Below are 24,294 nucleotides of genomic sequence, written 5' to 3'. Positions count from 1 at the left end.
AAATTAGCTGGATGTGGTGGCAGGCACCTGTAATCCCAGCTACTCAGGAGGCTGAGACAGGAGAATCACTTGTACCGGGAAGGCGGAGGTTGCAGTGAGCTGAGATCAAACCACTGCACTCCAGCCTGGGCAACAGAGTGAGACTCTGTCCCCCAAAAAAACACCAAAAAACAAAAAAACATATTTTAACATTTAAATTTTCCCGGGAAAGTCTTGGTGTATTGATGTATTCAGATCTAAACTGTCTTTTTGGCTGTGGAAACTTTAACCTTGTGTTTGACGTTGCTCTAATGGCTGCTTATGGGGTGCGTGTTGCAGAGGCAGGCCTGGTGCACAGAGCTCGCACGGTCCCACCGAGGTGTGGGGGGAGGACAGAGCAGACAGGTTACCCGGCTGGTGGTTTCAGATGGTGATGGCTGTGAGGGGTGACAGAATTGAGCAGCCAGAGTGGAAGCAGGAGATGAATTAGTGAGGCGTTCCTGGTGAGAGATGGTTTGGGAGGGAGAGGCAATCGAGGTGGAAGGCAGGGTGTGGGCTTGGAGGGACTGAGCTAAAACCCCAGGTGCGGTCCCTGCTCCTCAGTGCTGACATTCCAACTCCGAATGGGTCGCACTGGGGTTCTCGGTGCCTCTTTCAGATGATAAGAAAAGTTGGAAGTACAGAAATGTGTAACAGGGATAATAGAGGGATTTAGTCCCCAGTAGGACACATGGGTTAATGTTTGTCTTTCAGTCTTTTTTACATGTATTGTTAGAGGAAGGACTGTATTGAATGACCCTTGTCAGGCACAGTGAGGAAGGCTTTGTTCAGAACCGTCGAGGCGGGCCTGGGGCCCCCGTGCTGGGATTTTGCAGTGGGGGAGAGAGATGGAGCTCAATGCAAGTGCGGCAGGGGCCAAGGGGAGTTTATAGCTGAGGATCAGGGTGGGGCAGTGGATGGAAAATGACTGAGCAGACGTGAGGAGCCAGGGGGATTTTAGCTAAACCGACCCAATGGGGCTGTTGCGAAAGACAGGCTGGGGGACCCAGCATCACCTGTGGGACGTGGGGGATAAGGAACCTGATCAGATATTGAGGGTGGGGGTTCTGGCTGCGCTAGACGGGACTTTACAAGGAAGGGACGGATGGCCTAGGAGAAGATTCAGGAGCTGGAGTAAGGTTTAGTCAAACCAGGACTGTGTCAGTATCTATACTGTATTCCAAACACCAAGAACCTCATCTTTATTGTAATCATTGTTTTCAAAAGAAAAGATTAAAGTCTCATAATTTTTTGTATTCTCAGCCGAGCTTCGGTCATTGTCTATTCCTGGAACTTACCAAGAGAAGATCACCCACCTGGGACGTTCTCTGATGAGTTTAACAGGTCTGAAATCTCTCGATCTCTCACGCAACTCCTTGGTTAGTCTGGAGGTGAGTTTTAGGTCTCTTTCTAAAAAGAAAATTCGTTGCTATCAACATCAGTGGAAAGTACATTTACAGTGGAAACGGAGTCTGTTTTGCAACTGTGTGCTTACACCTGTGAACTGGACTCTTGGTGTTGTGTTTTATTGTGTTTGCTGTGGGCTAGATTTCATACACATCACATTACATTGTGTTGTAGCCCTCTGCTGATGATAGTTACATATTTAAAGGAAATGAAATGAGACCCCAGAGACTTACTGAGTGGGTCTGGGGCTGTTGCTGGGCCCCTGGCGGGGTCGCCCTGGTGGGAGACGCCGAGGTGATGGTGCGGGGGAGCTGTGCACACCCTGCCCGTGGCCTGATTGGCCTTGACAGGACTGTGGGATGTGCCTGCCCCGAGCGTGGGGCCTGAACATTATGGAGGCTGTGTCTGACAGCAGCTCGGGAGTCTGCTCCAAGTCAGACGTGGGCCCAGCCAGGTTACACCGAGTGTGGCCTCATCCTTCCCCTTCCCAGGCCTCAGCTTTCTCATCTGCAAAGTGGGGCCCCAATGGTTCTCACCCTGTAGGGCGGCGTGTGGATTAAGTGAGGTTGTGTGTGAGAGTCACTCAGCGTGGTGCACATGGAGGCCTCCATAGGTACCAGCTATGCTCAGTCCCATCACGCTGCGGCACACGTGGCTTCCCTAAACAGTCATCTCACCGCGTGGGCCCAGAGAACTTCACAAATGAGAACGTGTCTCATTTTACTACTTTTGCTGGTAACACATGTATTTATTGCAAGTGTGTTTATTAAGTTGGTTGGTTTAAAGTGTGAACGAATTCACAGTGTCTTCCTGTTAACAGGGCATTCAGTACCTGACTGCGCTGGAGAGTCTCAATCTCTACTACAACTGCATCTCGTCGCTGGCAGAAGTGTTCCGGCTCCACTCCCTGACGGAGCTTGTAGACCTGGACTTGCGGCTGAACCCCGTGGTGAAGGCCGAGTCTGACTACCGCCTGTTTGTCGTGCACCTGCTCCCCGGGCTCCGGCAGCTGGGTAGGTGTCAGGCGGGGCGTCGCGGGCGTGGTGGTGGCGTCTGTGTTCTCAACGTCACACACTTGATTCCTTCTGGAACAGGGAGTTGATTTTCTACACCCACGGCTTGAGTCCCCGCAGACACACAGCTCCAGCGGCCCTGTGTCTGCACAGGACGGGGCCGGGAGGAGAGCGGCCTGGGAGGCTGCAGGGCTGTGGCTGTGGGAGTGCAGCCCTGGGCCAGGCTACTCTGTCCTTTTCCGGCACTCCGTGGCGTGGCTGTGGGATGTGAGCACGTCCCTGAACATCATCCGTCCTGTCCTCGTCTAGCCACCGGGCATCATCTCAGGCACCGCTAAACAGCAGGGTGCAGCCTGGCTGTCCCCACTTGGAAGCACACAGGATAGCCAGCTCTTTGTCCCCCACACCCTGCCACGGGGACGGGGTCGGGAGGGGATGAGCTGCAGTGACCTCCAGGTCACGATCCTGAAAGAGAAGGTTTCCGTGGCAGTCCTGTAGACCCTCAGCTGTGCCCAGTAGGGAGGGTCCCTGGGTTGGAGCAGCCGCAGGTCGCCTTCCCACCGGTCTCCTGCCTCTCTGGAGGTGTTGTCGCTGTGAGCACCTGGCGGTGTCTCTGCTGATCCTGCCCTGAGTCACAGATCCAGTGAGAGCTGGGGCCTCAACCCAGGAGCACACTAACCAGAGTCTGTGGGGGAAGGAGAGGGTGCAGGCCTCTTACCTCAGTCCTCCTGTGTGAAGTAGGGGGATACGAATGCTGTGTTGACATGTGGTGGGGAGACCTGAGTTAATATCTGTAAGCTCCTGGGCTGCCCAGCCTGGCCATTCTCTGGCTATTTCTGTTGTTAGGGTCAGACCTATCATGCACCGCTGTTCAAAACCTGCCCCTCCTTCTGAACCTAGGACATTATCAAAAACAGAATCAAAGAGTCCCGACTATCTTGTTACAAAAAAAGACCAGAGAATCAACAGAGGACAGAACCCTTTCCCCACTGTGAGTGCCCTGAACAAGAGGCTTCCATGGCTGTTCTTTCAGAGGATTGAGATTGATATGTCAGTTTCGAGTAAATAGCAGCTGAAGGAGGTCCTGCAATGGAAGCACATTGGTGGTTGATTTGTCTGGCCCTGGGAACTGACTGTCGGGACTGAGGACCCTCCAGGGTTTTGCTGCCCAGCAGATGAACGCCCAGCAGACTTCGCCCTTCAGCCCTGTGACGTCTGTGTGACGTCAGCGAAGCCACATGCAGGAGGTGGGAAAGCAGGTGGAGGAGCGTCTGAGCCATTGTGGAGCGACACGGGGCAACATCACCTCATCACAGGGAGGACTGGAGTGTCCTGACCATGATGTGACCACCCACGAATTTGTAATTGGAATTCTAACACTTCATTTGATACAGAGTCTCGCTCTGTCACCCAGGCTGGAGTGCAGTGGGGTGATCTTGGCTCACTGCAACCTCCACCTCCCAGGTTCAAACATTACTCCTGCCTTGGCCTCCCAAGTTGCTGGGACTACAGGCGTGCACTACCACGCCCAGCTAACTTTTGTATTTTTAGTAGAGATGGGGTTTTGCCACGTTGGCCAGGCTGGTCTGGAACTCCTGGCCTTGAGATCTGTCTGCCCCTCCTGGCCTTGAGATCTGTCTGCCCCTCCTGGCCTTGAGATCTGTCTGCCCCTCCTGGCCTTGAGATCTGTCTGCCCCGGGCCTCCCAAGGTGCTGGGCTGACAGGCCTGGGCTGCTGTGCCTGGCCAAATTCTAGCATTTTAAACTGCACTGCTTTGCCACTGGAAAACTTTCTGGAGATGCTGGAAAGAGCTGTCCGTCAGCATGTAGCGCACACACCCTCCGTCGCCTGTTGGTGACAGTGTCGGTTTAGTGCTGTGGACTGAAATCTGTTTAAAGGAGTCCACTTGTAAGAATGCTCCAGTCTGCCACCGTTTGACCGTTTTTTAGTGACTAACAATCAAGACAGTTTTTCTGTAACCTTCTGAAAGTGGTTTTTGCTGATGGTAGTCCTGTGTCCTGGTGGGCTTTGCTTCTGCAGGAGGGCTCGGGCTGGCGAGTGCCGGGGCAGGAGTGTCAGGTGGGAGGGCAGCAATTGGGGGTGCATTCACTGCTCTGCAAGGGCTGGAGGCACTCCAGGTGTCTGTGTGGCCAGAGTGAGACCCAGCTCCCAGAATCACTGTCAGGGAAGACCCTGGCTCCCCCACTCATGCGGCGAGTGCTGGGCGCTGCCTTCCGGAGCCTGGCCGGTGTGGACGGAGCTCTGCGCAGTAGCTCTCGGCCTCCTTGGGAGCATGTGTGTTGCTGGCCTCCTGAGAGCCTGGCTGCTGGTCCAACTCTCTTCCCCCTTGGGTGGGGCCGTGGGCATTAATAATGGACCCCCCAAGACACACTGTCTGTTTCCAAACCCAATTCAGATTTTGCTGTTCAAGGATAAGAGGCTTTCGAGGCAGAAGCGCCTGTTTTGTATCGGTTTTGTGGCTGGTCAGCCAAATAACTCCTCAACAGTTGAGTCTGGCTCTGTTTCAGAAGCTGCAGTCATGGGTAATTTTTGGAATCTTCAATTCTAAATCATCACCTCTGTCATCCAGGTTTTAGACTCAGAATCTTGGTGTTTCTACAGAGAAGGAACGTGAGGGTCTTCCCACGTCAGAGGCGCCATGGAGCCATGGAGCTGCTGGGTCTCAGGGACAGCCTGCTGCCTGAATGCTGCTCCGGAGGGGCTCAGTCCTCGGCTGCACGTGGGTCGCGGAAAGGCCTTGCTGGGTCCCAGGGACGGCCCGCTGCCCGAGTGCTGCCTCCGGAGGGGCTCAGTCCTCGGCTGTGCTTGGGTCATGGAAAGGCCTTGGTGGTGGAGGAGGCAGATAGCAAGGGCCTGCGTGTGGGATGAAGCCAACGTCTGGGGAGAAGTCAGCGTTTGGGGAGACTGCGCCAGCAGGAGGGGGTAAGCTTGGGGAGAAGGTGAGTTTGCGGTTGCCTTTGGACATGCTACATTAGAATGTACGGAACAGTCCAGAGAAGTGTTGGAGAATGGGATTTGGAACTGACTCAGGAGCAAAGCGAAGTCTTGGTGGACAGACGGCTGTGTGTTAATACAGGGCAGGTGAACGCCAGGGTAGAAGGGTGCGGGGCTGTGGGTAACCCCTCTTCTGGGCACTGAGGAAGGAGAGCTAAGCAGATCTCCCTCACAATTTGTGCCTGAAGAATATCTTAGCTTATAGTGTTACTACTCAGTTACTTCCTTTTATATAATCTCATATATAATCTTATATTAGTTTATAGTTGGTGCGGTTAGTGCCTGAAGAGTATCTCACTACTCAGTTATTTCCTTTTATATAATCTCTTATATATAATCTTACATTAGTTTATGGTTGAGTGGTTACTGCCTGAAGAATCGCTCACTACTCAGTTATTTCCTTTTATATAATCTCTCATATATAATCTTACATTAGTTTATGGTTGAACGGTTAGTGCCTGAAGAGTATCTCACTACTCAGTTATTTCCTTTTATATAATCTCTCATATATAATCTTACATTAGTTTATGGTTGAGCGGTTAGTGCCTGAAGAATACCTCACTACTCAGTTATTTCCTTTTATATAATCTCATATATAATCTTACATTAGTTTATGGTTGACGGTCAGTGCCTGAAGAATCTCTCACTACTCAGTTATTTCCTTTTATATAATCTCTTATATATAATCTTACATTAGTTTATGGTTGACGGTTAGTGCCTGAATACCTCACTATGCAGTTATTTCCTTTTATATAATCTCTCATATATAATCTTACATTAGTTTATGGTTGATGGTTACTGCCTGAAGAATCTCTCACTACTCAGTTATTTCCTTTTATATAATCTCTTATATATAAACTACATTAGTTTATGGTTGACGGTTAGTGCCTGAATACCTCACTACTCAGTTATTTCCTTTTATATAATCTCTTATATATAATCTTATATTAGTTTATGGTTGAGCGGTTAGTGCCTGAAGAGTATCTCACTACTCAGTTATTTCCTTTTATATAATCTCTCATATATAATCTTATATTAGTTTATGGTTGAGCGGTTAGTGCCTGAAGAATATCTCACTACTCAGTTATTTCCTTTTATATAATCTCTCATATATAATCTTACATTAGTTTATGGTTGAGTGGTTAGTACCTGAAGAATCTCTCACTACTCAGTTTATTTCCTTTTATATAATCTCTCATATATAATTTTACATTAGTTTATGGTTGACGGTTAGTGCCTGAAGAATCTCTCACTACTCAGTTATTTCCTTTTATATAATCTCTCATATATAATCTTACATTAGTTTACGGTTGACGGTTAGTGCCTGAAGAATCTCTCACTATTCAGTTATTTCCTTTTATATAATCTCTCATATATAATCTTACATTAGTTTACGGTTGACGGTTAGTGTCTGAAGAATCTCTCACTACTCAGTTATTTCCTTTTATATAATCTCTTATATATAATCGTACATTAGTTTATGGTTGACGGTTAATGCCTGAAGAATATCTCACTACTCAGTTATTTCCTTTTATATAATCTCTCATATATAATCTTACATTAGTTTATGGTTGACGGTCAGTGCCTGAAGAATCTCTCACTAAGTTATTTCCTTTTATATAATCTCTTATATATAATCTTACATTAGTTTATGGTTGACGGGTCAGTGCCTGAAGAATCTCTCACTACTCAGTTATTTCCTTTTATGTAATCTCTCATATATAATATTACGTTAGTTTATGGTTGACGGTCAGTGCCTGAAGAATCTCTCACTACTCAGTTATTTCCTTTTATATAATCTCTTATATATAATCTTACATTAGTTTATGGTTGATGGGTCAGTGCCTGAAGAATCTCACTACTCAGTTATTTCCTTTTATATAATCTCTCATATATAATCTTACATTAGTTTATGGTTGGCGGTTAGTGCCTGAATACCTCACTACTCAGTTATTTCCTTTTATATAATCTCTTTTATATAATCTTACATTAGTTTATGGTTGACGGTTACTGCCTGAGGAATATCTCACTACTCAGTTATTTCCTTTTATATAATCTCTCATATATAACCTTACATTAGTTTATGGTTGACGGTCAGTGCCTGAAGAATCTCTCACTACTCAGTTATTTCCTTTTATATAATCTCTCATATATAATCTTACATTAGTTTATGGTTGACGGTCAGTGCCTGAAGAATCTCTCGCTGCTCAGTTATTTCCTTTTATATAATCTCTCATATATAACCTTACATTAGTCTATGGTTGACGGTCAGTGCCTGAAGAATCTCTCGCTGCTCAGTTATTTCCTTTTATATAATCTCTCATATATAACCTTACATTAGTCCATGGTTGGCGGTCAGTGCCTGAAGAATCTCTCGCTGCTCAGTTATTTCCTTTTATATAATCTCTCATATATAACCTTACATTAGTCCATGGTTGGCGGTCAGTGCCTGAAGAATCTCTCACTGCTCAGTTATTTCCTTTTATGTAATCTCTCGTATATAATCTTACATTAGTCTATGGTTGACGGTCAGTGCCTGAAGAATCTCTCGCTGCTCAGTTATTTCCTTTTATATAATCTCTCATATATAATCTTACATTAGTTTATGGTTGGCGGTTAGTGCCTGAATACCTCACTACTCAGTTATTTCCTTTTATATAATCTCTATTATATAATCTTACATTAGTTTATGGTTGACGGTTACTGCCTGAGGAATATCTCACTACTCAGTTATTTCCTTTTATATAATCTCTCATATATAATATTACATTAGTTTATGGTTGACGGTCAGTGCCTGAAGAATCTCTAAGTTATTTCCTTTTATATAATCTCTCATATATAATCTTACATTAGTTTATGGTTGACGGTCAGTGCCTGAAGAATATCTCACTACTCAGTTATTTCCTTTTATATAATCTCTCATATATAATCTTATATTAGTCTATGGTTGGCGGTCAGTGCCTGAAGAATCTCTCACTGCTCAGTTGTTTCCTTTTATATAATCTCTCATGTATAATCTTACATTAGTCTATGGTTGGCGGTCAGTGCCTGAAGAATCTCTCACTGCTCAGTTATTTCCTTTTATATAATCTCTCATATATAATCTTACATTAGTCTATGGTTGGCGGTCAGTGCCTGAAGAATCTCTCGCTGCTGTTATTTCCTTTTATATAATCTCTCATGTATAATCTTACATTAGTCTATGGTTGGCGGTCAGTGCCTGAAGAATCTCTCACTGCTCAGTTATTTCCTTTTATATAATCTCTCATATATAATCTTACATTAGTCTATGGTTGGCGGTCAGTGCCTGAAGAATCTCTCGCTACTCAGTTATTTCCTTTTATATAATCTCTCATACATAATCTTACATTAGTCTATGGTTGGCGGTCAGTGCCTGAAGAATCTCTCACTGCTCAGTTATTTCCTTTTATATAATCTCTCATATATAATCTTACATTAGTCTATGGTTGGCGGTCAGTGCCTGAAGAATCTCTCACTGCTCAGTTATTTCCTTTTATATAATCTCTCATATATAATCTTACATTAGTCTATGGTTGGCGGTCAGTGCCTGAAGAATCTCTCACTACTCAGTTATTTCCTTTTATATAATCTCTCATATATAATCTTACATTAGTCTATGGTTGGCGGTCAGTGCCTGAAGAATCTCTCACTACTCAGTTATTTCCTTTTATATAATCTCTCATATATAACCTTACATTAGTCTATGGTTGGCGGTCAGTGCCTGAAGAATCTCTCACTACTCAGTTATTTCCTTTTATATAATCTCTCATATATAATCTTACATTAGTCTATGGTTGGCGGTCAGTGCCTGAAGAATCTCTCACTACTCAGTTATTTCCTTTTATATAATCTCTCGTATATAATCTTACATTAGTCTATGGTTGGCGGTCAGTGCCTGAAGAATCTCTCGCTGCTCAGTTATTTCCTTTTATATAATCTCTCGTATATAATCTTACATTAGTCTATGGTTGGCGGTCAGTGCCTGAAGAATCTCTCGCTGCTCAGTTATTTCCTTTTATATAATCTCTCATACATAATCTTACATTAGTCTATGGTTGACGGTCAGTGCCTGAAGAATCTCTCGCTGCTCAGTTATTTCCTTTTATATAATCTCTCATGTATAATCTTACATTAGTCTATGGTTGGCGGTCAGTGCCTGAAGAATCTCTCGCTGCTCAGTTATTTCCTTTTATATAATCTCTCATGTATAATCTTACATTAGTCTATGGTTGGCGGTCAGTGCCTGAAGAATCTCTCGCTGCTCAGTTATTTCCTTTTATATAATCTCTCATGTATAATCTTACATTAGTCCATGGTTGGCGGTCAGTGCCTGAAGAATCTCTCGCTGCTCAGTTATTTCCTTTTATATAATCTCTCATATATAACCTTACATTAGTCTATGGTTGGCGGTCAGTGCCTGAAGAATCTCTCGCTGCTCAGTTATTTCCTTTTATATAATCTCTCATACATAATCTTACATTAGTCTATGGTTGACGGTCAGTGCCTGAAGAATCTCTCGCTGCTCAGTTATTTCCTTTTATATAATCTCTCATGTATAATCTTACATTAGTCTATGGTTGGCGGTCAGTGCCTGAAGAATCTCTCGCTGCTCAGTTATTTCCTTTTATATAGTCTCTCATATATAACCTTACATTAGTCTATGGTTGGCGGTCAGTGCCTGAAGAATCTCTCGCTGCTCAGTTATTTCCTTTTATATAATCTCTCATGTATAATCTTACATTAGTCTATGGTTGGCGGTCAGTGCCTGAAGAATCTCTCGCTGCTCAGTTATTTCCTTTTATATAATCTCTCATATATAATCTTACATTAGTCTATGGTTGGCGGTCAGTGCCTGAAGAATCTCTCGCTGCTCAGTTACCTGCTTCCGTACATACGGTCATATCTCAGTTTATGGTCATATCTCAGTTTATCGTCGGAGGAATGTCTAGAGCGGTGGGTGCCGAGCACCGACTCCGGGAGCGCAGTGACACCGGGCGGTCTGTGGCCCGGGCGGCGGCGCCTCTGCGCGGACGGGCATCGCCTGCGTGGCGGCCCCTCTGCCCGGAAGGGCGTCGCCTGCGTGGCCGCCCCTCTGCGCGGAAGGGCATCGCCTGCGTGGCGGCCCCTCTGCGCGGAAGGGCGTCGCCTGCGTGGCGGCCCCTCTGCCCGGAAGGGCGTCGCCTGCGTGGCGGCGCCTCTGCCCGGAAGGGCGTCGCCTGCGTGGCGGCCCCTCTGCCCGGAAGGGCGTCGCCTGCGTGGCCGCCCCTCTGCGCGGAAGGGCGTCGCCTGCGTGGCGGCCCCTCTGCCCGGAAGGGCATCGCCTGCGTGGCGGCCCCTCTGCGCGGAAGGGCATCGCCTGCGTGGCGGCGCCTCTGCCCGGAAGGGCGTCGCCTGCGTGGCGGCCCCTCTGCCCGGAAGGGCGTCGCCTGCGTGGCGGCCCCTCTGCGCGGAAGGGCATCGCCTGCGTGGCGGCCCCTCTGCCCGGAAGGGCGTCGCCTGCGTGGCGGCCCCTCTGCCCGGAAGGGCGTCGCCTGCGTGGCGGCCCCTCTGCCCGGAAGGGCGTCGCCTGCGTGGCGGCCCCTCTGCCCGGAAGGGCGTCGCCTGCGTGGCGGCCCCTCTGCCCGGAAGGGCGTCGCCTGCGTGGCCGCCCCTCTGCGCGGAAGGGCGTCGCCTGCGTGGCGGCCCCTCTGCCCGGAAGGGCATCGCCTGCGTGGCGGCCCCTCTGCGCGGAAGGGCATCGCCTGCGTGGCGGCGCCTCTGCCCGGAAGGGCGTCGCCTGCGTGGCCGCCCCTCTGCGCGGAAGGGCATCGCCTGCGTGGCGGCGCCTCTGCCCGGAAGGGCGTCGCCTGCGTGGCCGCCCCTCTGCGCGGAAGGGCATCGCCTGCGTGGCGGCGCCTCTGCCCCGAAGGGCATCGCCTGCGTGGCGGCCCCTCTGCGCGGAAGGGCATCGCCTGCGTGGCGGCGCCTCTGCCCGGAAGGGCGTCGCCTGCGTGGCCGCCCCTCTGCGCGGAAGGGCATCGCCTGCGTGGCGGCGCCTCTGCCCCGAAGGGCATCGCCTGCGTGGCGGCCCCTCTGCGCGGAAGGGCATCGCCTGCGTGGCGGGCGGCCCGGGCGGCGGCGTTCGGTGTCGCGACGGCACCGCGTGTGGCAGGCTTGGAGCGAGGGTCGCTCCCCTGGGAGCAGCTGCGGGACCTTGCCGCGGTGCTGGTGGAAAGCCGGCCCCTGGCGGCGAACCGTGAGCGCCCGAGGGCTTCGAACCCCGGGTGTGACCGGCCTTGGTGGCCGCTGTGCTGACTCAGCGTCCTCCTGCGGGACGCTCTGGGGGCCGCCGGCAGGTGGCGCAGCCCCCGTCAGCTCTGTGGCCGCTGTGCTGACTCAGCAGCCTCCTGCGGGACGCTCTGGGGGCCGCCGGTAGGTGGCGCAGCCCCCGTCAGCTCTGTGGCCGCTGTGCTGACTCAGCGTCCTCCTGCGGGACGCTCTGGGGGCCGCCGGCAGGTGGCGCAGCCCCCGTCAGCTCTGTGGCCGCTGTGCTGACTCAGCGTCCTCCTGCGGGACGCTCTGGGGGCCGCCGGTAGGTGGCGCAGCCCCCGTCAGCTCTGTGGCCGCTGTGCTGACTCAGCGTCCTCCTGCGGGACGCTCTGGGGGCCGCCGGCAGGTGGCGCAGCCCCCGTCAGCTCTGTGGCCGCTGTGCTGACTCAGCAGCCTCCTGCGGGACGCTCTGGGGGCCGCCGGTAGGTGGCGCAGCCCCCGTCAGCTCTGTGGCCGCTGTGCTGACTCAGCGTCCTCCTGCGGGACGCTCTGGGGGCCGCCGGCAGGTGGCGCAGCCCCCGTCAGCTCTGTGGCCGCTGTGCTGACTCAGCGTCCTCCTGCGGGACGCTCTGGGGGCCGCCGGTAGGTGGCGCAGCCCCCGTCAGCTCTGTGGCCGCTGTGCTGACTCAGCGTCCTCCTGCGGGACGCTCTGGGGGCCGCCGGCAGGTGGCGCAGCCCCCGTCAGCTCTGTGGCCGCTGTGCTGACTCAGCAGCCTCCGGCAGACCGCTTAGAAGTAGGCAGACCGGGATGAGAGATGTTGCACACCGCCCGCTCATTCGCCGCACCCGCGCCGCGCCCCGCCCCGCCCCGCCCCCTCCTCGCCCCCTTATCGCCCCGCCCCCTTCTCCCGCGCCCCGCCCCCTTGCCGCACCCTGCCCCCACTGCTGTGCCCCGCCCCCTCACTGCCATGCCCCGCCCCTCCTCACTGTGCCCCGCCCTCACTGCCGTGCCCCGCCCCCTCACCACTGTGCCCCGCCCCCTCCTCGCTGTGCCCCGCCCTCTCACCGCCGGGCCCCGCCCCCTCCTCGCCACTCCCCGCCCCCTCCTCGGCCACCTGATGGGGGTGGGCCCCTTGCTTATCACTCACGTGAATGTCTTGACCTCGTCACTGTCCTTAGGATGACCTCTCTCAGGACCCCACCCCCTAACCTGTACCCGATCCGTAGAGACGCTTCTGGGCGTGCGGGGCCTCGCCTGTCTCTGCCCGCAGGTGGTGGCCCCCAGCCCAGCTGTGCTCTCTTTGTCCTTTTCTGTCCTGTCTCTTTATTTCTCGGATCCCGTGCCTCGGCACAGCCAGCGGGGACACCCCACGGCCCGTAGGGTGCAACCCTACAGGGGGCATGTGTCTGGGCTCACCGGGTCTTCTGGGGGCGTCCTGTGTACAGGGTGGAGAGGGCCCCAGGCCACAGAGGCCTTGCACTTGCCATCTTTGTGTGATTTTCAGAACTCTGTTTTTCTGCTTTGAAAATTATGTTGTGCTATCACTTGCTCAGGTCTGACTGTAATTATATAGTTCTCAAGGTGTGCTGTAGGCTATGTGGAGGCTGTGTGGGAGCTTGTCACAGAATTAACATCACGACTGGGAATTAAAATGTGTTACAAGTTCCAAAGCGCCAGTGTTGAAGGCCTGAGGACCTTCTTATCTTCAGGGATTCATGCCAGGAAGCTCCAGGAGTTCTTGGATGGAAGCCTCATGGCCCCGGGCACCCATGACCACGAGGTCCAGCTCTAAGCACAGACCCAACAGGCCCCTGAAAGTTGCCCTCACGGCCTGGGCAGGTTCCCTTCCATGGAGGGTCCTCTGTGTTACCTCAGTGTGACTTGAGAATCCACCCTGCACCTGCTGTACGTGCTAAAGAAAGAGTGTGCATGCGTGTGTGAGCCTGGTCCATGTGCAGCTGTGCCTGTGAGCAGCAGTGAGCTTTGATGAACAGGCGGCTCTCGGCACCACGCTGGGCATCTCCAGGAAACTGCAGGACCACCAGAGCCCAGCGTTCCTGTACTAGTCAGCCTACACAGGGCCGCCCCTGACGGACGGGCATCCTGCCCTGTGCGGATGCTCCAGGGTGGACGCAGCCGCCTGCCACCCGCCTAGTCCTCTGTGGCCTTTTCTCCTAGACGATCGCCCCGTGAGAGAGAGTGAGCGGAAGGCTTCCCAGCTGCATTTTGCATCAGAGGACTCAATGGACTCAAAGGAGAGCATCCCAGCTGCTTTGAAAGTGGGCAGGTATGAAGAGAAGTGCTTGGATGCCCAGAGTGTTTGACACTGGCCTGCTGCCAGGAGGATTGACTGTGAGTCACGTACTGTGTGTGCCAGTCTCTGCCAGGAGGATTGACTGTGAGTCACTTGCTGTGTGTGCCAGTCTCTGTCGGGAGGATTGACTGAGTCACGTGCTGTGTGTGCCAGTCTCTGTCGGGAGGATTGACTGAGTCATGTACTGTGTGTGCCAGTCTCTGTCGGGAGGATTGACTGTGAGTCACGTACTGTGTGTGCCAGTCTCTGTCGGGAGGATTGACTGTGAGTCACGTACTGTGTGTGCCAGTCTCTGTCGGGAGGATTGACTGTGAGTCACGTGCTGTGTGTGCCAGTCTCTGTCGGGAGGATTGACTGTGAGTCACGTGCTGTGTGTGACAGTCTCTGTCGGGAGGATTGACTGTGAGTCACGTGCTGTGTGTGCCAGTCTCTGTCGGGAGGATTGACTGTGAGTCACGTGCTGTGTGTGCCAGTCTCTGTCTGGAGGATTGACTGAGTCACGTACTGTGTGTGCCAGTCTCTGTCGGGAGGATTGACTGTGAGTCACGTACTGTGTGTGCCAGTCTCTGTCGGGAGGATTGACTGTGAGTCACGTACTGTGGGTGCCAGTCTCTGTCGGGAGGATTGACTGTGAGTCACGTGCTGTGTGTGCCAGTCTCTGTCAGGAGAATTGACTGAGTCACGTGCTGTGTGTGCCAGTCTCGGGGAATTGACTGAGTCACGTGCTGTGGGTGCCAGTCTCTGTCTGGAGGATTGACTGAGTCACGTGCTGTGGGTGCCAGTCTCTGTCTGGAGGATTGACTGTGAGTCATGTGCTGTGTGTGCCAGTCTCTGTTGGGAGGATTGACTGTGAGTCACGTGCTGTGTGTGCCATTCTCTGTTGGGAGGATTGACTGTGAGTCACGTGCTGTGTGTGCCAGTCTCTGTCTGGTGGATTGACTGTGAGTCACGTGCTGTGTGTGCCAGTCTCTGTTGGGAGAATTGACTGAGTCACGTGCTGTGGGTGCCAGTCTCTGTCGGGAGAATTGACCGAGTCACGTGCTGTGGGTGCCAGTCTCTGTCGGGAGGATTGACTGAGTCACGTGCTGTGTGTGCCAGTCTCTGTCGGGAGGATTGACTGTGAGTCACGTGCTGTGGGTGCCAGTTTCTGTCTGGAGGATTGACTGTGAGTCACGTGCTGTGTGTCCCAGTCTCTGTCTGGAGGATTGGCTGTGAGTCACGTGCTGTATGTGCCAGTCTCTGTCGGGAGGATTGACTGTGAGTCACGTACTGTGTGTGCCAGTCTCTGTCAGGAGGATTGACTGTGAGTCACGTGCTGTGTGTGCCAGTCTCTGTCGAGAGGATTGACTGTGAGTCACGTGCTGTGTGTGCCAGTCTCTGTCGGGAGGATTGACTGAGTCACGTGCTGTGGGTGCCAGTCTCTGTTGGGAGAATTGACTGAGTCACGTGCTGTGGGTGCCAGTCTCTGTCTGGAGGATTGACTGAGTCACGTGCTGTGTGTGCCAGTCTCTGTCAGGAGGATTGACTGTGAGTCACGTGCTGTGGGTGCCAGTCGCTGTCGGGAGGATTAACTGTAAGTCACGTGCTGTGGGTGCCAGTCTCTGTCGGGAGGATTGACTGTGAGTCACGTGCTGTGTGTGCCAGTCTCTGTCAGGAGGATCGACTGAGTCACGTGCTGTGTGTGCCAGTCTCTGTCGGGAGGATTGGCTGTGAGTCACGTGCTGTATGTGCCAGTCTCTGTCGGGAGGATTGACTGTGAGTCACGTACTGTGGGTGCCAGTCTCTGTCGGGAGGATTGACTGTGAGTCACGTGCTGTGTGTGCCAGTCTCTGTCAGGAGAATTGACTGAGTCACGTGCTGTGTGTGCCAGTCTCGGGGAATTGACTGAGTCACGTGCTGTGGGTGCCAGTCTCTGTCTGGAGGATTGACTGAGTCACGTGCTGTGGGTGCCAGTCTCTGTCTGGAGGATTGACTGTGAGTCATGTGCTGTGTGTGCCAGTCTCTGTTGGGAGGATTGACTGTGAGTCACGTGCTGTGTGTGCCAGTCTCTGTCTGGTGGATTGACTGTGAGTCACGTGCTGTGTGTGCCAGTCTCTGTTGGGAGAATTGACTGAGTCACGTGCTGTGGGTGCCAGTCTCTGTCGGGAGAATTGACCGAGTCACGTGCTGTGGGTGCCAGTCTCTGTCGGGAGGATTGACTGAGTCACGTGCTGTGTGTGCCAGTCTCTGTCGGGAGGATTGACTGTGAGTCACGTGCTGTGGGTGCCAGTTTCTGTCTGGAGGATTGACTGTGAGTCACGTGCTGTGTGTCCCAGTCTCTGTCTGGAGGATTGGCTGTGAGTCACGTGCTGTATGTGCCAGTCTCTGTCGGGAGGATTGACTGTGAGTCACGTACTGTGTGCGCCAGTCTCTGTCAGGAGGATTGACTGTGAGTCACGTGCTGTGTGTGCCAGTCTCTGTCGAGAGGATTGACTGTGAGTCACGTGCTGTGTGTGCCAGTCTCTGTCGGGAGGATTGACTGAGTCACGTGCTGTGGGTGCCAGTCTCTGTTGGGAGAATTGACTGAGTCACGTGCTGTGGGTGCCAGCCTCTGTCTGGAGGATTGACTGAGTCACGTGCTGTGTGTGCCAGTCTCTGTCAGGAGGATTGACTGTGAGTCACGTGCTGTGGGTGCCAGTCGCTGTCGGGAGGATTAACTGTAAGTCACGTGCTGTGGGTGCCAGTCTCTGTCGGGAGGATTGACTGTGAGTCACGTGCTGTGTGTGCCAGTCTCTGTCAGGAGGATCGACTGAGTCACGTGCTGTGTGTGCCAGTCTCTGTCTGGAGGATTGACTGGGTCACGTGCTTTGGGTGCCAGTTGCTCTCCAAGGGCAGGTGCCAGGAGGGAGGAAAGGAGAGCCTGGCCCGTGTGCAGGGACTCCGTGGACGGTGGGACAGGACCTCTCTCCTGTTCTTGATACTTCCTAGAGGTCACTTCTAATACTGAAAGTGTTAAGGTAACATGTAAAAGCAACCCAGCAAAGGGTTTGTCATGTCCATCTTCCCAGGGCTGGCAGCTCTCAGTCTGTGGTCGCCTCTGCTTCTGGCTTTTGTTTCAGTTCCTTTCTCAGCTGCCCATCCAACCAAATCCCTTTCCTGGCGGGGAGCGCCTTCACCTGGACCCACCTGCCTGGAGAGAGGAGGACTCTTCTTCCCCGGCCTTGCCAGGACAGCGCTGGGTTGCATCCTCCTGCCTTCCTCCCCACAGCTGGTGCCGGCGAGGCTGCCTTGGTGGACCATGGGCATGCGTGTGAGCCGGGCCTGCCTCTGTGGACTGTGGGCATGATGTGAGCGGGGCCTGCTTCCCCTTGCAGCCCCAGCCCTGCTGCCTGCATTTCTGTGTTGCGTTGATGGTATCTCCCTGTATCCGAAAACCCTAGAGAGACTTTGAGTTTTGTTTATGGGTTGATTCAAGGGACAGAAGTTAGTGAGCTCTGTCTGCATTGCTGTGGGAAGTCGTTGGATTATATGCTGTTTCTTGAGCAGTGTTTTATCTGAAGCTTCTAATCATTTTTTTTCTGTGCAAGATGCCTTAGCTCATTTTAAATTCCTCTAGTGCAGGTGTCAGCTTTTTTTTTTTTTTTTTTTTTTTTTTTTGAGTTGGAGTATTGCTCTGTGTCCCAGGCTGGAGTGCAGTGGCACAATTTTGCCTCATTGCAACCTCTACCTCCTGGGTTCAAGTGATTCTCCTGCCTCAGCCTCCTGGGTAGCTGGGATTACAGGTGCCTGTCACCATGCCCAGCTAATTTTTGTATTTTTTTAGTAGAGACGGGGTTTCACCATGTTGGCCAGGCTGGTCTTGAACTCCTGACCTCAGGTGATTCATTTGCCTCAGCCTCCGAAAATGCTGGGTTTACAGGCGTGAGCCACTGTGCCCAGCCATGTCACCTTTTTTTGTGTGAATGTTTTGGGCCCTGCAGGCTACATGACCTCTGTCCTAGCTTCTCAGCTCTGCCTTTGCAGGGTGGAGGCAGCCACTGGCAATACAGAAATCATGACGGTGAGCCCATATGCTGCCTGCCCACAGTGCTGGCAGAGCCAGATTTGACCCATGAGACACCTGCCCACAGCACAGGCAAGGCCAGAATTGACCCATAAGACACCTGCCCACAGCGCAGACAGGGCCAGATTTGACCCGTCTAATCTGGGCTGTCACGTTTGTGGGCATACAGTTGTTCATAGCATTCTTCTGTTTCCCTTTAATGGCTCGGATCTGTGGTGATGATCCCTCTTTCCTGTCTGGGATCTGTGGTGATCCCTCTTTCCTGTCTGGGATCTGTGGTGGTGATCCCTCTTTCCTGTCTCTAGGATCTGTGGTGGTGATCCCTCTTTCCTGTCTGGGATCTGTGGTGGTGATCCCTCTTTCCTGTCTGGGATCTGTGGTGATGATCCCTCTTTCCTGTCTGGGATCTGTGGTGGTGATCCCTCTTTCCTGTCTCTGGGATCTGTGGTGGTGATCCCTCTTTCCTGTCTCTGGGATCTGAGGTGGTGATCCCTCTTTCCTGTCTGGGATCTGCGGTGGTGATCCCTCTTTCCTGTCTCTGGGATCTGTGGTGGTGATCCCTCTTTCCTGTCTGGGATCTGCGGTGGTGATCCCTCTTTCCTGTCTCTGGGATCTGCGGTGGTGATCCCTCTTTCCTGTCTCTGGGATCTGCGGTGGTGATCCCTCTTTCCTGTCTCTGGGATCTGCGGTGGTGATCCCTCTTTCCTGTCTCTGGGATCTGCGGTGGTGATCCCGCTTTCCTGTCTCTGGGATCTGTGGTGGTGATCCCTCTTTCCTGTCTCTGGGATCTGAGGTGGTGATCCCTCTTTCCTGTCTCTGGGATCTGAGGTGGTGATCCCTCTTTCCTGTCTCTGGGATCTGTGGTGGTGATCCCTCTTTCCTGTCTCTGGGATCTGTGGTGGTGATCCCTCTTTCCTGTCTCTGGGATCTGTGGTGGTGATCCCTCTTTCCTGTCTCTGGGATCTGTGGTGGTGATCCCTCTTTCCTGTCTCTGGGATCTGCGGTGGTGATCCCTCTTTCCTGTCTCTGGGATCTGCGGTGGTGATTTCTCTTTCCTGTCTCTGGGATCTGTGGTGGTGATCCCTCTTTCCTGTCTCTGGGATCTGAGGTGGTGATCCCTCTTTCCTGTCTGGGATCTGTGGTGGTGATCCCTCTTTCCTGTCTCTGGGATCTGTGGTGGTGATCCCTCTTTCCTGTCTCTGGGATCTGTGGTGGTGATCCCTCTTTCCTGTCTCTGGGATCTGTGGTGGTGATCCCTCTTTCCTGTCTCTGGGATCTGTGGTGGTGATCCCTCTTTCCTGTCTCTGGGATCTGTGGTGGTGATCCCTCTTTCCTGTCTCTGGGATCTGTGGTGGTGATCCCTCTTTCCTGTCTCTGGGATCTGTGGTGGTGATCCCTCTTTCCTGTCTCTGGGATCTGTGGTGGTGATCCCTCTTTCCTGTCTCTGGGATCTGTGGTGGTGATCCCTCTTTCCTGTCTCTGGGATCTGTGGTGGTGATCCCTCTTTCCTGTCTCTGGGATCTGTGGTGATGATCCCTCTTTTCTGTCTGGGATCTGTGGTGGTGATCCCTCTTTCCTGTCTGGGATCTGTGGTGGTGATCCCTCTTTCCTGTCTGGGATCTGTGGTGGTGATCCCTCTTTCCTGTCTGGGATCTGTGGTGATAATCCCTTTTTCCTGTCTCTGGGATCTGTGGTGGTGATTTCTCTTTCCTGTCTGGGATCTGTGGTGGTGATCCCTCTTTCCTGTCTCTGGGATCTGTGGTGATGATCCCTCTTTCCTGTCTCTGGGATCTGTGGTGGTGATCCCTCTTTCCTGTCTGGGATCTGTGGTGGTGATCCCTCTTTCCTGTCTCTGGGATCTGTGGTGGTGATCCCTCTTTCCTGTCTGGGATCTGTGGTGATGATCCCTCTTTCCTGTCTCTGGGATCTGTGGTGATGATCCCTCTTTCCTGTCTGGGATCTGTGGTGATCCCTCTTTCCTGTCTGGGATCTGTGGTGATCCCTCTTTCCTGTCTGGGATCTGTGGTGGTGATCCCTCTTTCCTGTCTGGGATCTGTGGTGATGATCCCTCTTTCCTTCTCTGGGATCTGTGGTGATGATCCCTCTTTCCTGTCTGGGATCTGTGGTGATGATCCCTCTTTCCTGTCTCTGGGATCTGTGGTGATGATCCCTCTTTCCTGTCTGGGATCTGTGGTGATCCCTCTTTCCTGTCTGGGATCTGTGGTGATCCCTCTTTCCTGTCTGGGATCTGTGGTGGTGATCCCTCTTTCCTGTCTGGGATCTGTGGTGATGATCCCTCTTTCCTTCTCTGGGATCTGTGGTGATGATCCCTCTTTCCTGTCTGGGATCTGTGATGATCCCTCTTTCCTGTCTGACATCTGTGGTGATGATCCCTCTTTCCTGTCTCTGGTATCTCTGGTGGTGATCTCTCTTTCGTGTCTGTTATTAATTTTGTCTTCTGTCTTTTTCTTAGTTAACATTTCCTTTTCCTGTCAGTGTTGGCATTTCAAAAGTTTTGAATTTTGGAGCATTTTGGATTTTGGAATTTTGGACTGGGATTGCTAAACCTGTACTCGGAGCTCAGGCTGTTGTCTCTGTAGCTACCCTTGGGCTGGGCTTGGGGAGTGGACTCAGCAGATTTGAGTCTCACAGTGTCGGTCTGTCTTGAAAACTGACTGTTTTCCTGCACAGTTGGTAGCTGGGTATTGAGTTCCAAAAAAGTTCATTCTGTTACCTTTTCCTATTTTTTATAAGTTGATATTTATGGAGGGCTAGAATTTGGAGCTCTTTTCTCTGCCATTTTTGCTGACACCACTCCAAATATATTTTTATTCTGATTTATGAGATTGTTTCAAATTTTTTCTCTCTTGTTATAATACGTATGGGAATAAAGGAAGCACTTTTATTCAGTATGATTGGAAATGTAGTCAAAAAAGCTTACTAGTGTCTTCCTTGGTTTCAGATTTACTTATGTTAAAACTTTACAATGGTATTTGATTGGTCTAAAACACATAGAAAGGGATGAAAGAAAGGGAGTGAGAGTCTCCCTCATTCACCATTCATGCTGCGGACCAGGAGCGGTGGCAGCGTGGAGATGTGTGCGTGCCTCCCTGATTTCTCAGGGTGCGTGCTGACACAGAGCGCCACTGCGTGTCAGATTACTCTTCCTGCCGCACACTACTCTCAACATCTAGACGATGAGAACAGGGTACGCTTCATACCGAAGTGGCATGAACACGAGGGTTGGTGACGGACACGCCCGCCGGTTGTCTTTCTGGATGTCCGAAATCATCATGTCCTGGCATCAAAGCATAGTCATGGATTTTCTCACTTGAGATTGTCGACAGTTTCTATCCTTGATCATCTCAAGACTGAATGATCCCAGAGATTAGAGTTCGGGATGACGTGAGTCAGTGTCTGTATCACACAGAGATGACAGTGGACGCCCACTGAGCTGTGCTGAGTGTGGGGCGTCTGGGGAACCCTGGAAGGAACTGTGCTGAGTGTGGGGTGTCTGGGGGAGTCCCAGGTGGCGGAGCTGTGCTGAGTGTGGGGTGTCTGGGGGAGCCCTGGCCCTGGGGGGGAACTGTTCTGAGTGTGGTGCGTCTGGGGGAGCCCCAGGTCTTGGGGAGCTACGCTGAGTTTGGGGCTTCTAGGGGAGTCCCAGACATGGGGAGAACTGTGCTATGAGTGGGGCATCTGCGGAAGTCCCAGGCCCAGGGAGAACTGTGCTGAATGTGGCCATCTGGGGGAGCCCCGGACATGGGGGAGCTGTGCTGAGTGTGGGGTGTCAGGGGGAGTCCCAGACGGGGGAGTTGTGCTGAATGTGGCCATCTGGGGGAGCCCCGGACATGGGGGAGCTGTGCTGAGTGTGGGGCATCAGGGGGAGCCCCGGACATGGGGGAGCTGTGCTGAGTGTGGCCATCTGGGGGAGCCCCGGACATGGGGGAGCTGTGCTGAGTGTGGCCATCTGGGGGAGCCCCGGACATGGGGGAGCTGTGCTGAGTGTGGCCATCTGGGGGAGTCCTAGGCGGGGGAGGTGTGCTGAGTGTGGGGCATCTGGGGGAGCCCCGGACATGGGGGAGCTGTGCTGAGTGTGGGGCATCTGGGGGAGCCCCGACTCTGGGACTCAGTTCTCCTGCTTTGTGCAGGCCTTGGGGTGTGGGACTGGCCTCCTCAATGGACTGGGCGTCTACATATGAGCCACCTCAGAAGGCTAGTGGTGTTCCTGGTGGCTGCCCTTGGGTTTGTTTGCTGCAACATCTCGTAACTGCCTTAGTTGGAAACAAGGTCCGCTTTGAGCACACTCTCCTCAGTATAGAGGGGTCATGGCAAGGTGGGGTGTATTCTGACAGCATGAAATATTTTCCCTGAATGGGAAAGTGGGCGTTTGGAACGTTTAAGTTTCTTGATCACATGTATCTCCTTGTGGCTAGGATAGGAAAAGGGTAAGTTGAATTTTAACCTGCTAAGACATAGCAGAACAGAACCTTCCAGAACTTTAATTTTTGAGCCAGTCCTAGTGGGGTTGTGTGCAGTGCTGAGGTGGTGTCACCCAGCTGTTGCTCACCACCTGTCCTGGGTGGGTCCCTCTTCCGGTGGGGTTGTGTGCAGTGCTGGGATGGTGGTGTCACGTGACCCGGCTGTTGCTCACCGACTGTGCTGGGTGGGTCCCTCTTCAGCGTCATTCCAGTGGGAGCAACAGGACCCACTGCCCCACAGTCACACCAGACTGCTCCCCTCAGAGACCTTGCAGGCAGTTTCCTTCTCGGGGTCTGCGTGGGCTGGAGCAGACGGCTGGTTTGAGAGATGCTGATGAGTTTGCCTTTCCTTGCAGACCACACCACCCCAGAGCCAGGGGCACCGAGGCCTCAGCCAAGCAGAGCCTGGTCATGGATGCGGACGACGAGGCGGTCCTGAGCCTCATTGCAGAGTGTGAGTGGGACCTCGGCAGGCCTCCCGGGAGCGCGAGCTCCAGCCAGAAGGAGCGCGAGGCCTACTCCTGTGCTTCCCAAGGTGGGCTGCTCACCTGCCTGCCTGGAGGCCAGCGGGGCCGCCGGCTGTGGGATGTAGTTGTCACTGCCTTGAAGGGCACAGTTGCACTTTTTATGGGACTTACCTGTGAGGGTGTGTGTGCTTTCCAATGCCAGCCACGTGGACTGCAGAGTTACAGAAGAAAAACCTTACTGTGTTTGAGTATAGTCATAGTGCGTGATCATTTAAATTGTATCCTTCTGAGATCACGGGAAAAGGCAAACTGTCTACAATAGTCCAGGAGACGAGTGTCCTGTGGCTATGAGGGCTGACATCAGCGGCAGCTTAACTTGTAGGAAACCCCGAGCGCAGCTGCCACATGTAGACATCCAGTTCCCAACCTGATGTCACGGGAATGCCACTCGGGGCATGAAGGCTTCACATACATCCCTCAGCAATGCCACCTTCTGCTCGGGCACGGAGGCTTCACATACATCCCTCAGCAATGCCACCTTCTGCTCGGGCACGGAGGCTTCACGTGCATCCCTCAGCAATGCCACCCTCCACTCGGGCACGGAGGCTTCACATACATCCCTCAGCAATGCCACCTTCCACTCGGGCACGGAGGCGTCACATACATCCCTCAGCAATGCCACCTTCTGCTCGGGCATGGAGGCTTCACATACATCCCTCAGCAATGCCACCTTCCGCTCGGGCACGGAGGCTTCACGTGCATCCCTCAGCAATGCCACTTTCCACTCGGGCACGGAGGCTTGACATACATCCCTCAGCAATGCCACCTTCCACTCGGGCACGGAGGCTTCACATACATCCCTCAGCAATGCCACCTTCCACTCGGGCACGGAGGCTTCACGTGCATCCCTCAGCAATGCCACCTTCCACTCGGGCACAGAGGCGTCACATACATCCCTCAGCAATGCCACCTTCCGCTCGGGCATGGAGGCTTGACATACATCCCTCAGCAATGCCACCTTCCACTCGGGCACGGAGGCTTCACGTGCATCCCTCAGCAATGCCACCTTCCACTCGGGCACGGAGGCTTGACATACATCCCTCAGCAATGCCACCTTCCACTCGGGCACGGAGGCTTGACATACGTCCCTCAGCAATGCCACCTTCCACTCGGGCACGGAGGCTTCACATACGTCCCTCAGCAATGCCACCTTCCGCTCGGGCACGGAGGCTTGACATACATCCCTCAGCAATGCCACCTTCCGCT

General features: G+C 52.7%; 1 protein-coding gene across 1 annotated transcript in view; it reads left to right on the top strand.

Annotated features, from left to right (window-relative positions):
• The window catches only part of CEP72 (centrosomal protein 72), a 52,516-nt gene that overhangs the window by 7,771 nt on the left and 20,451 nt on the right, over positions 1–24,294 (top strand). Inside the window, exons 2-5 of the mRNA XM_039471821.2 lie at positions 1,282–1,409; positions 2,246–2,438; positions 13,903–14,011; positions 22,918–23,096. Coding sequence (XP_039327755.1) covers positions 1,282–1,409; positions 2,246–2,438; positions 13,903–14,011; positions 22,918–23,096 — 609 coding nt within the window. The remainder of the gene's footprint in view (positions 1–1,281; positions 1,410–2,245; positions 2,439–13,902; positions 14,012–22,917; positions 23,097–24,294) is intronic.

The sequence above is a fragment of the Saimiri boliviensis genome, chromosome 1, assembly GCF_048565385.1.
Source record: "Saimiri boliviensis isolate mSaiBol1 chromosome 1, mSaiBol1.pri, whole genome shotgun sequence".
Taxonomy (NCBI): domain Eukaryota; kingdom Metazoa; phylum Chordata; class Mammalia; order Primates; family Cebidae; genus Saimiri; species Saimiri boliviensis.
This window is presented reverse-complemented; position numbering and strand designations above follow the sequence as displayed.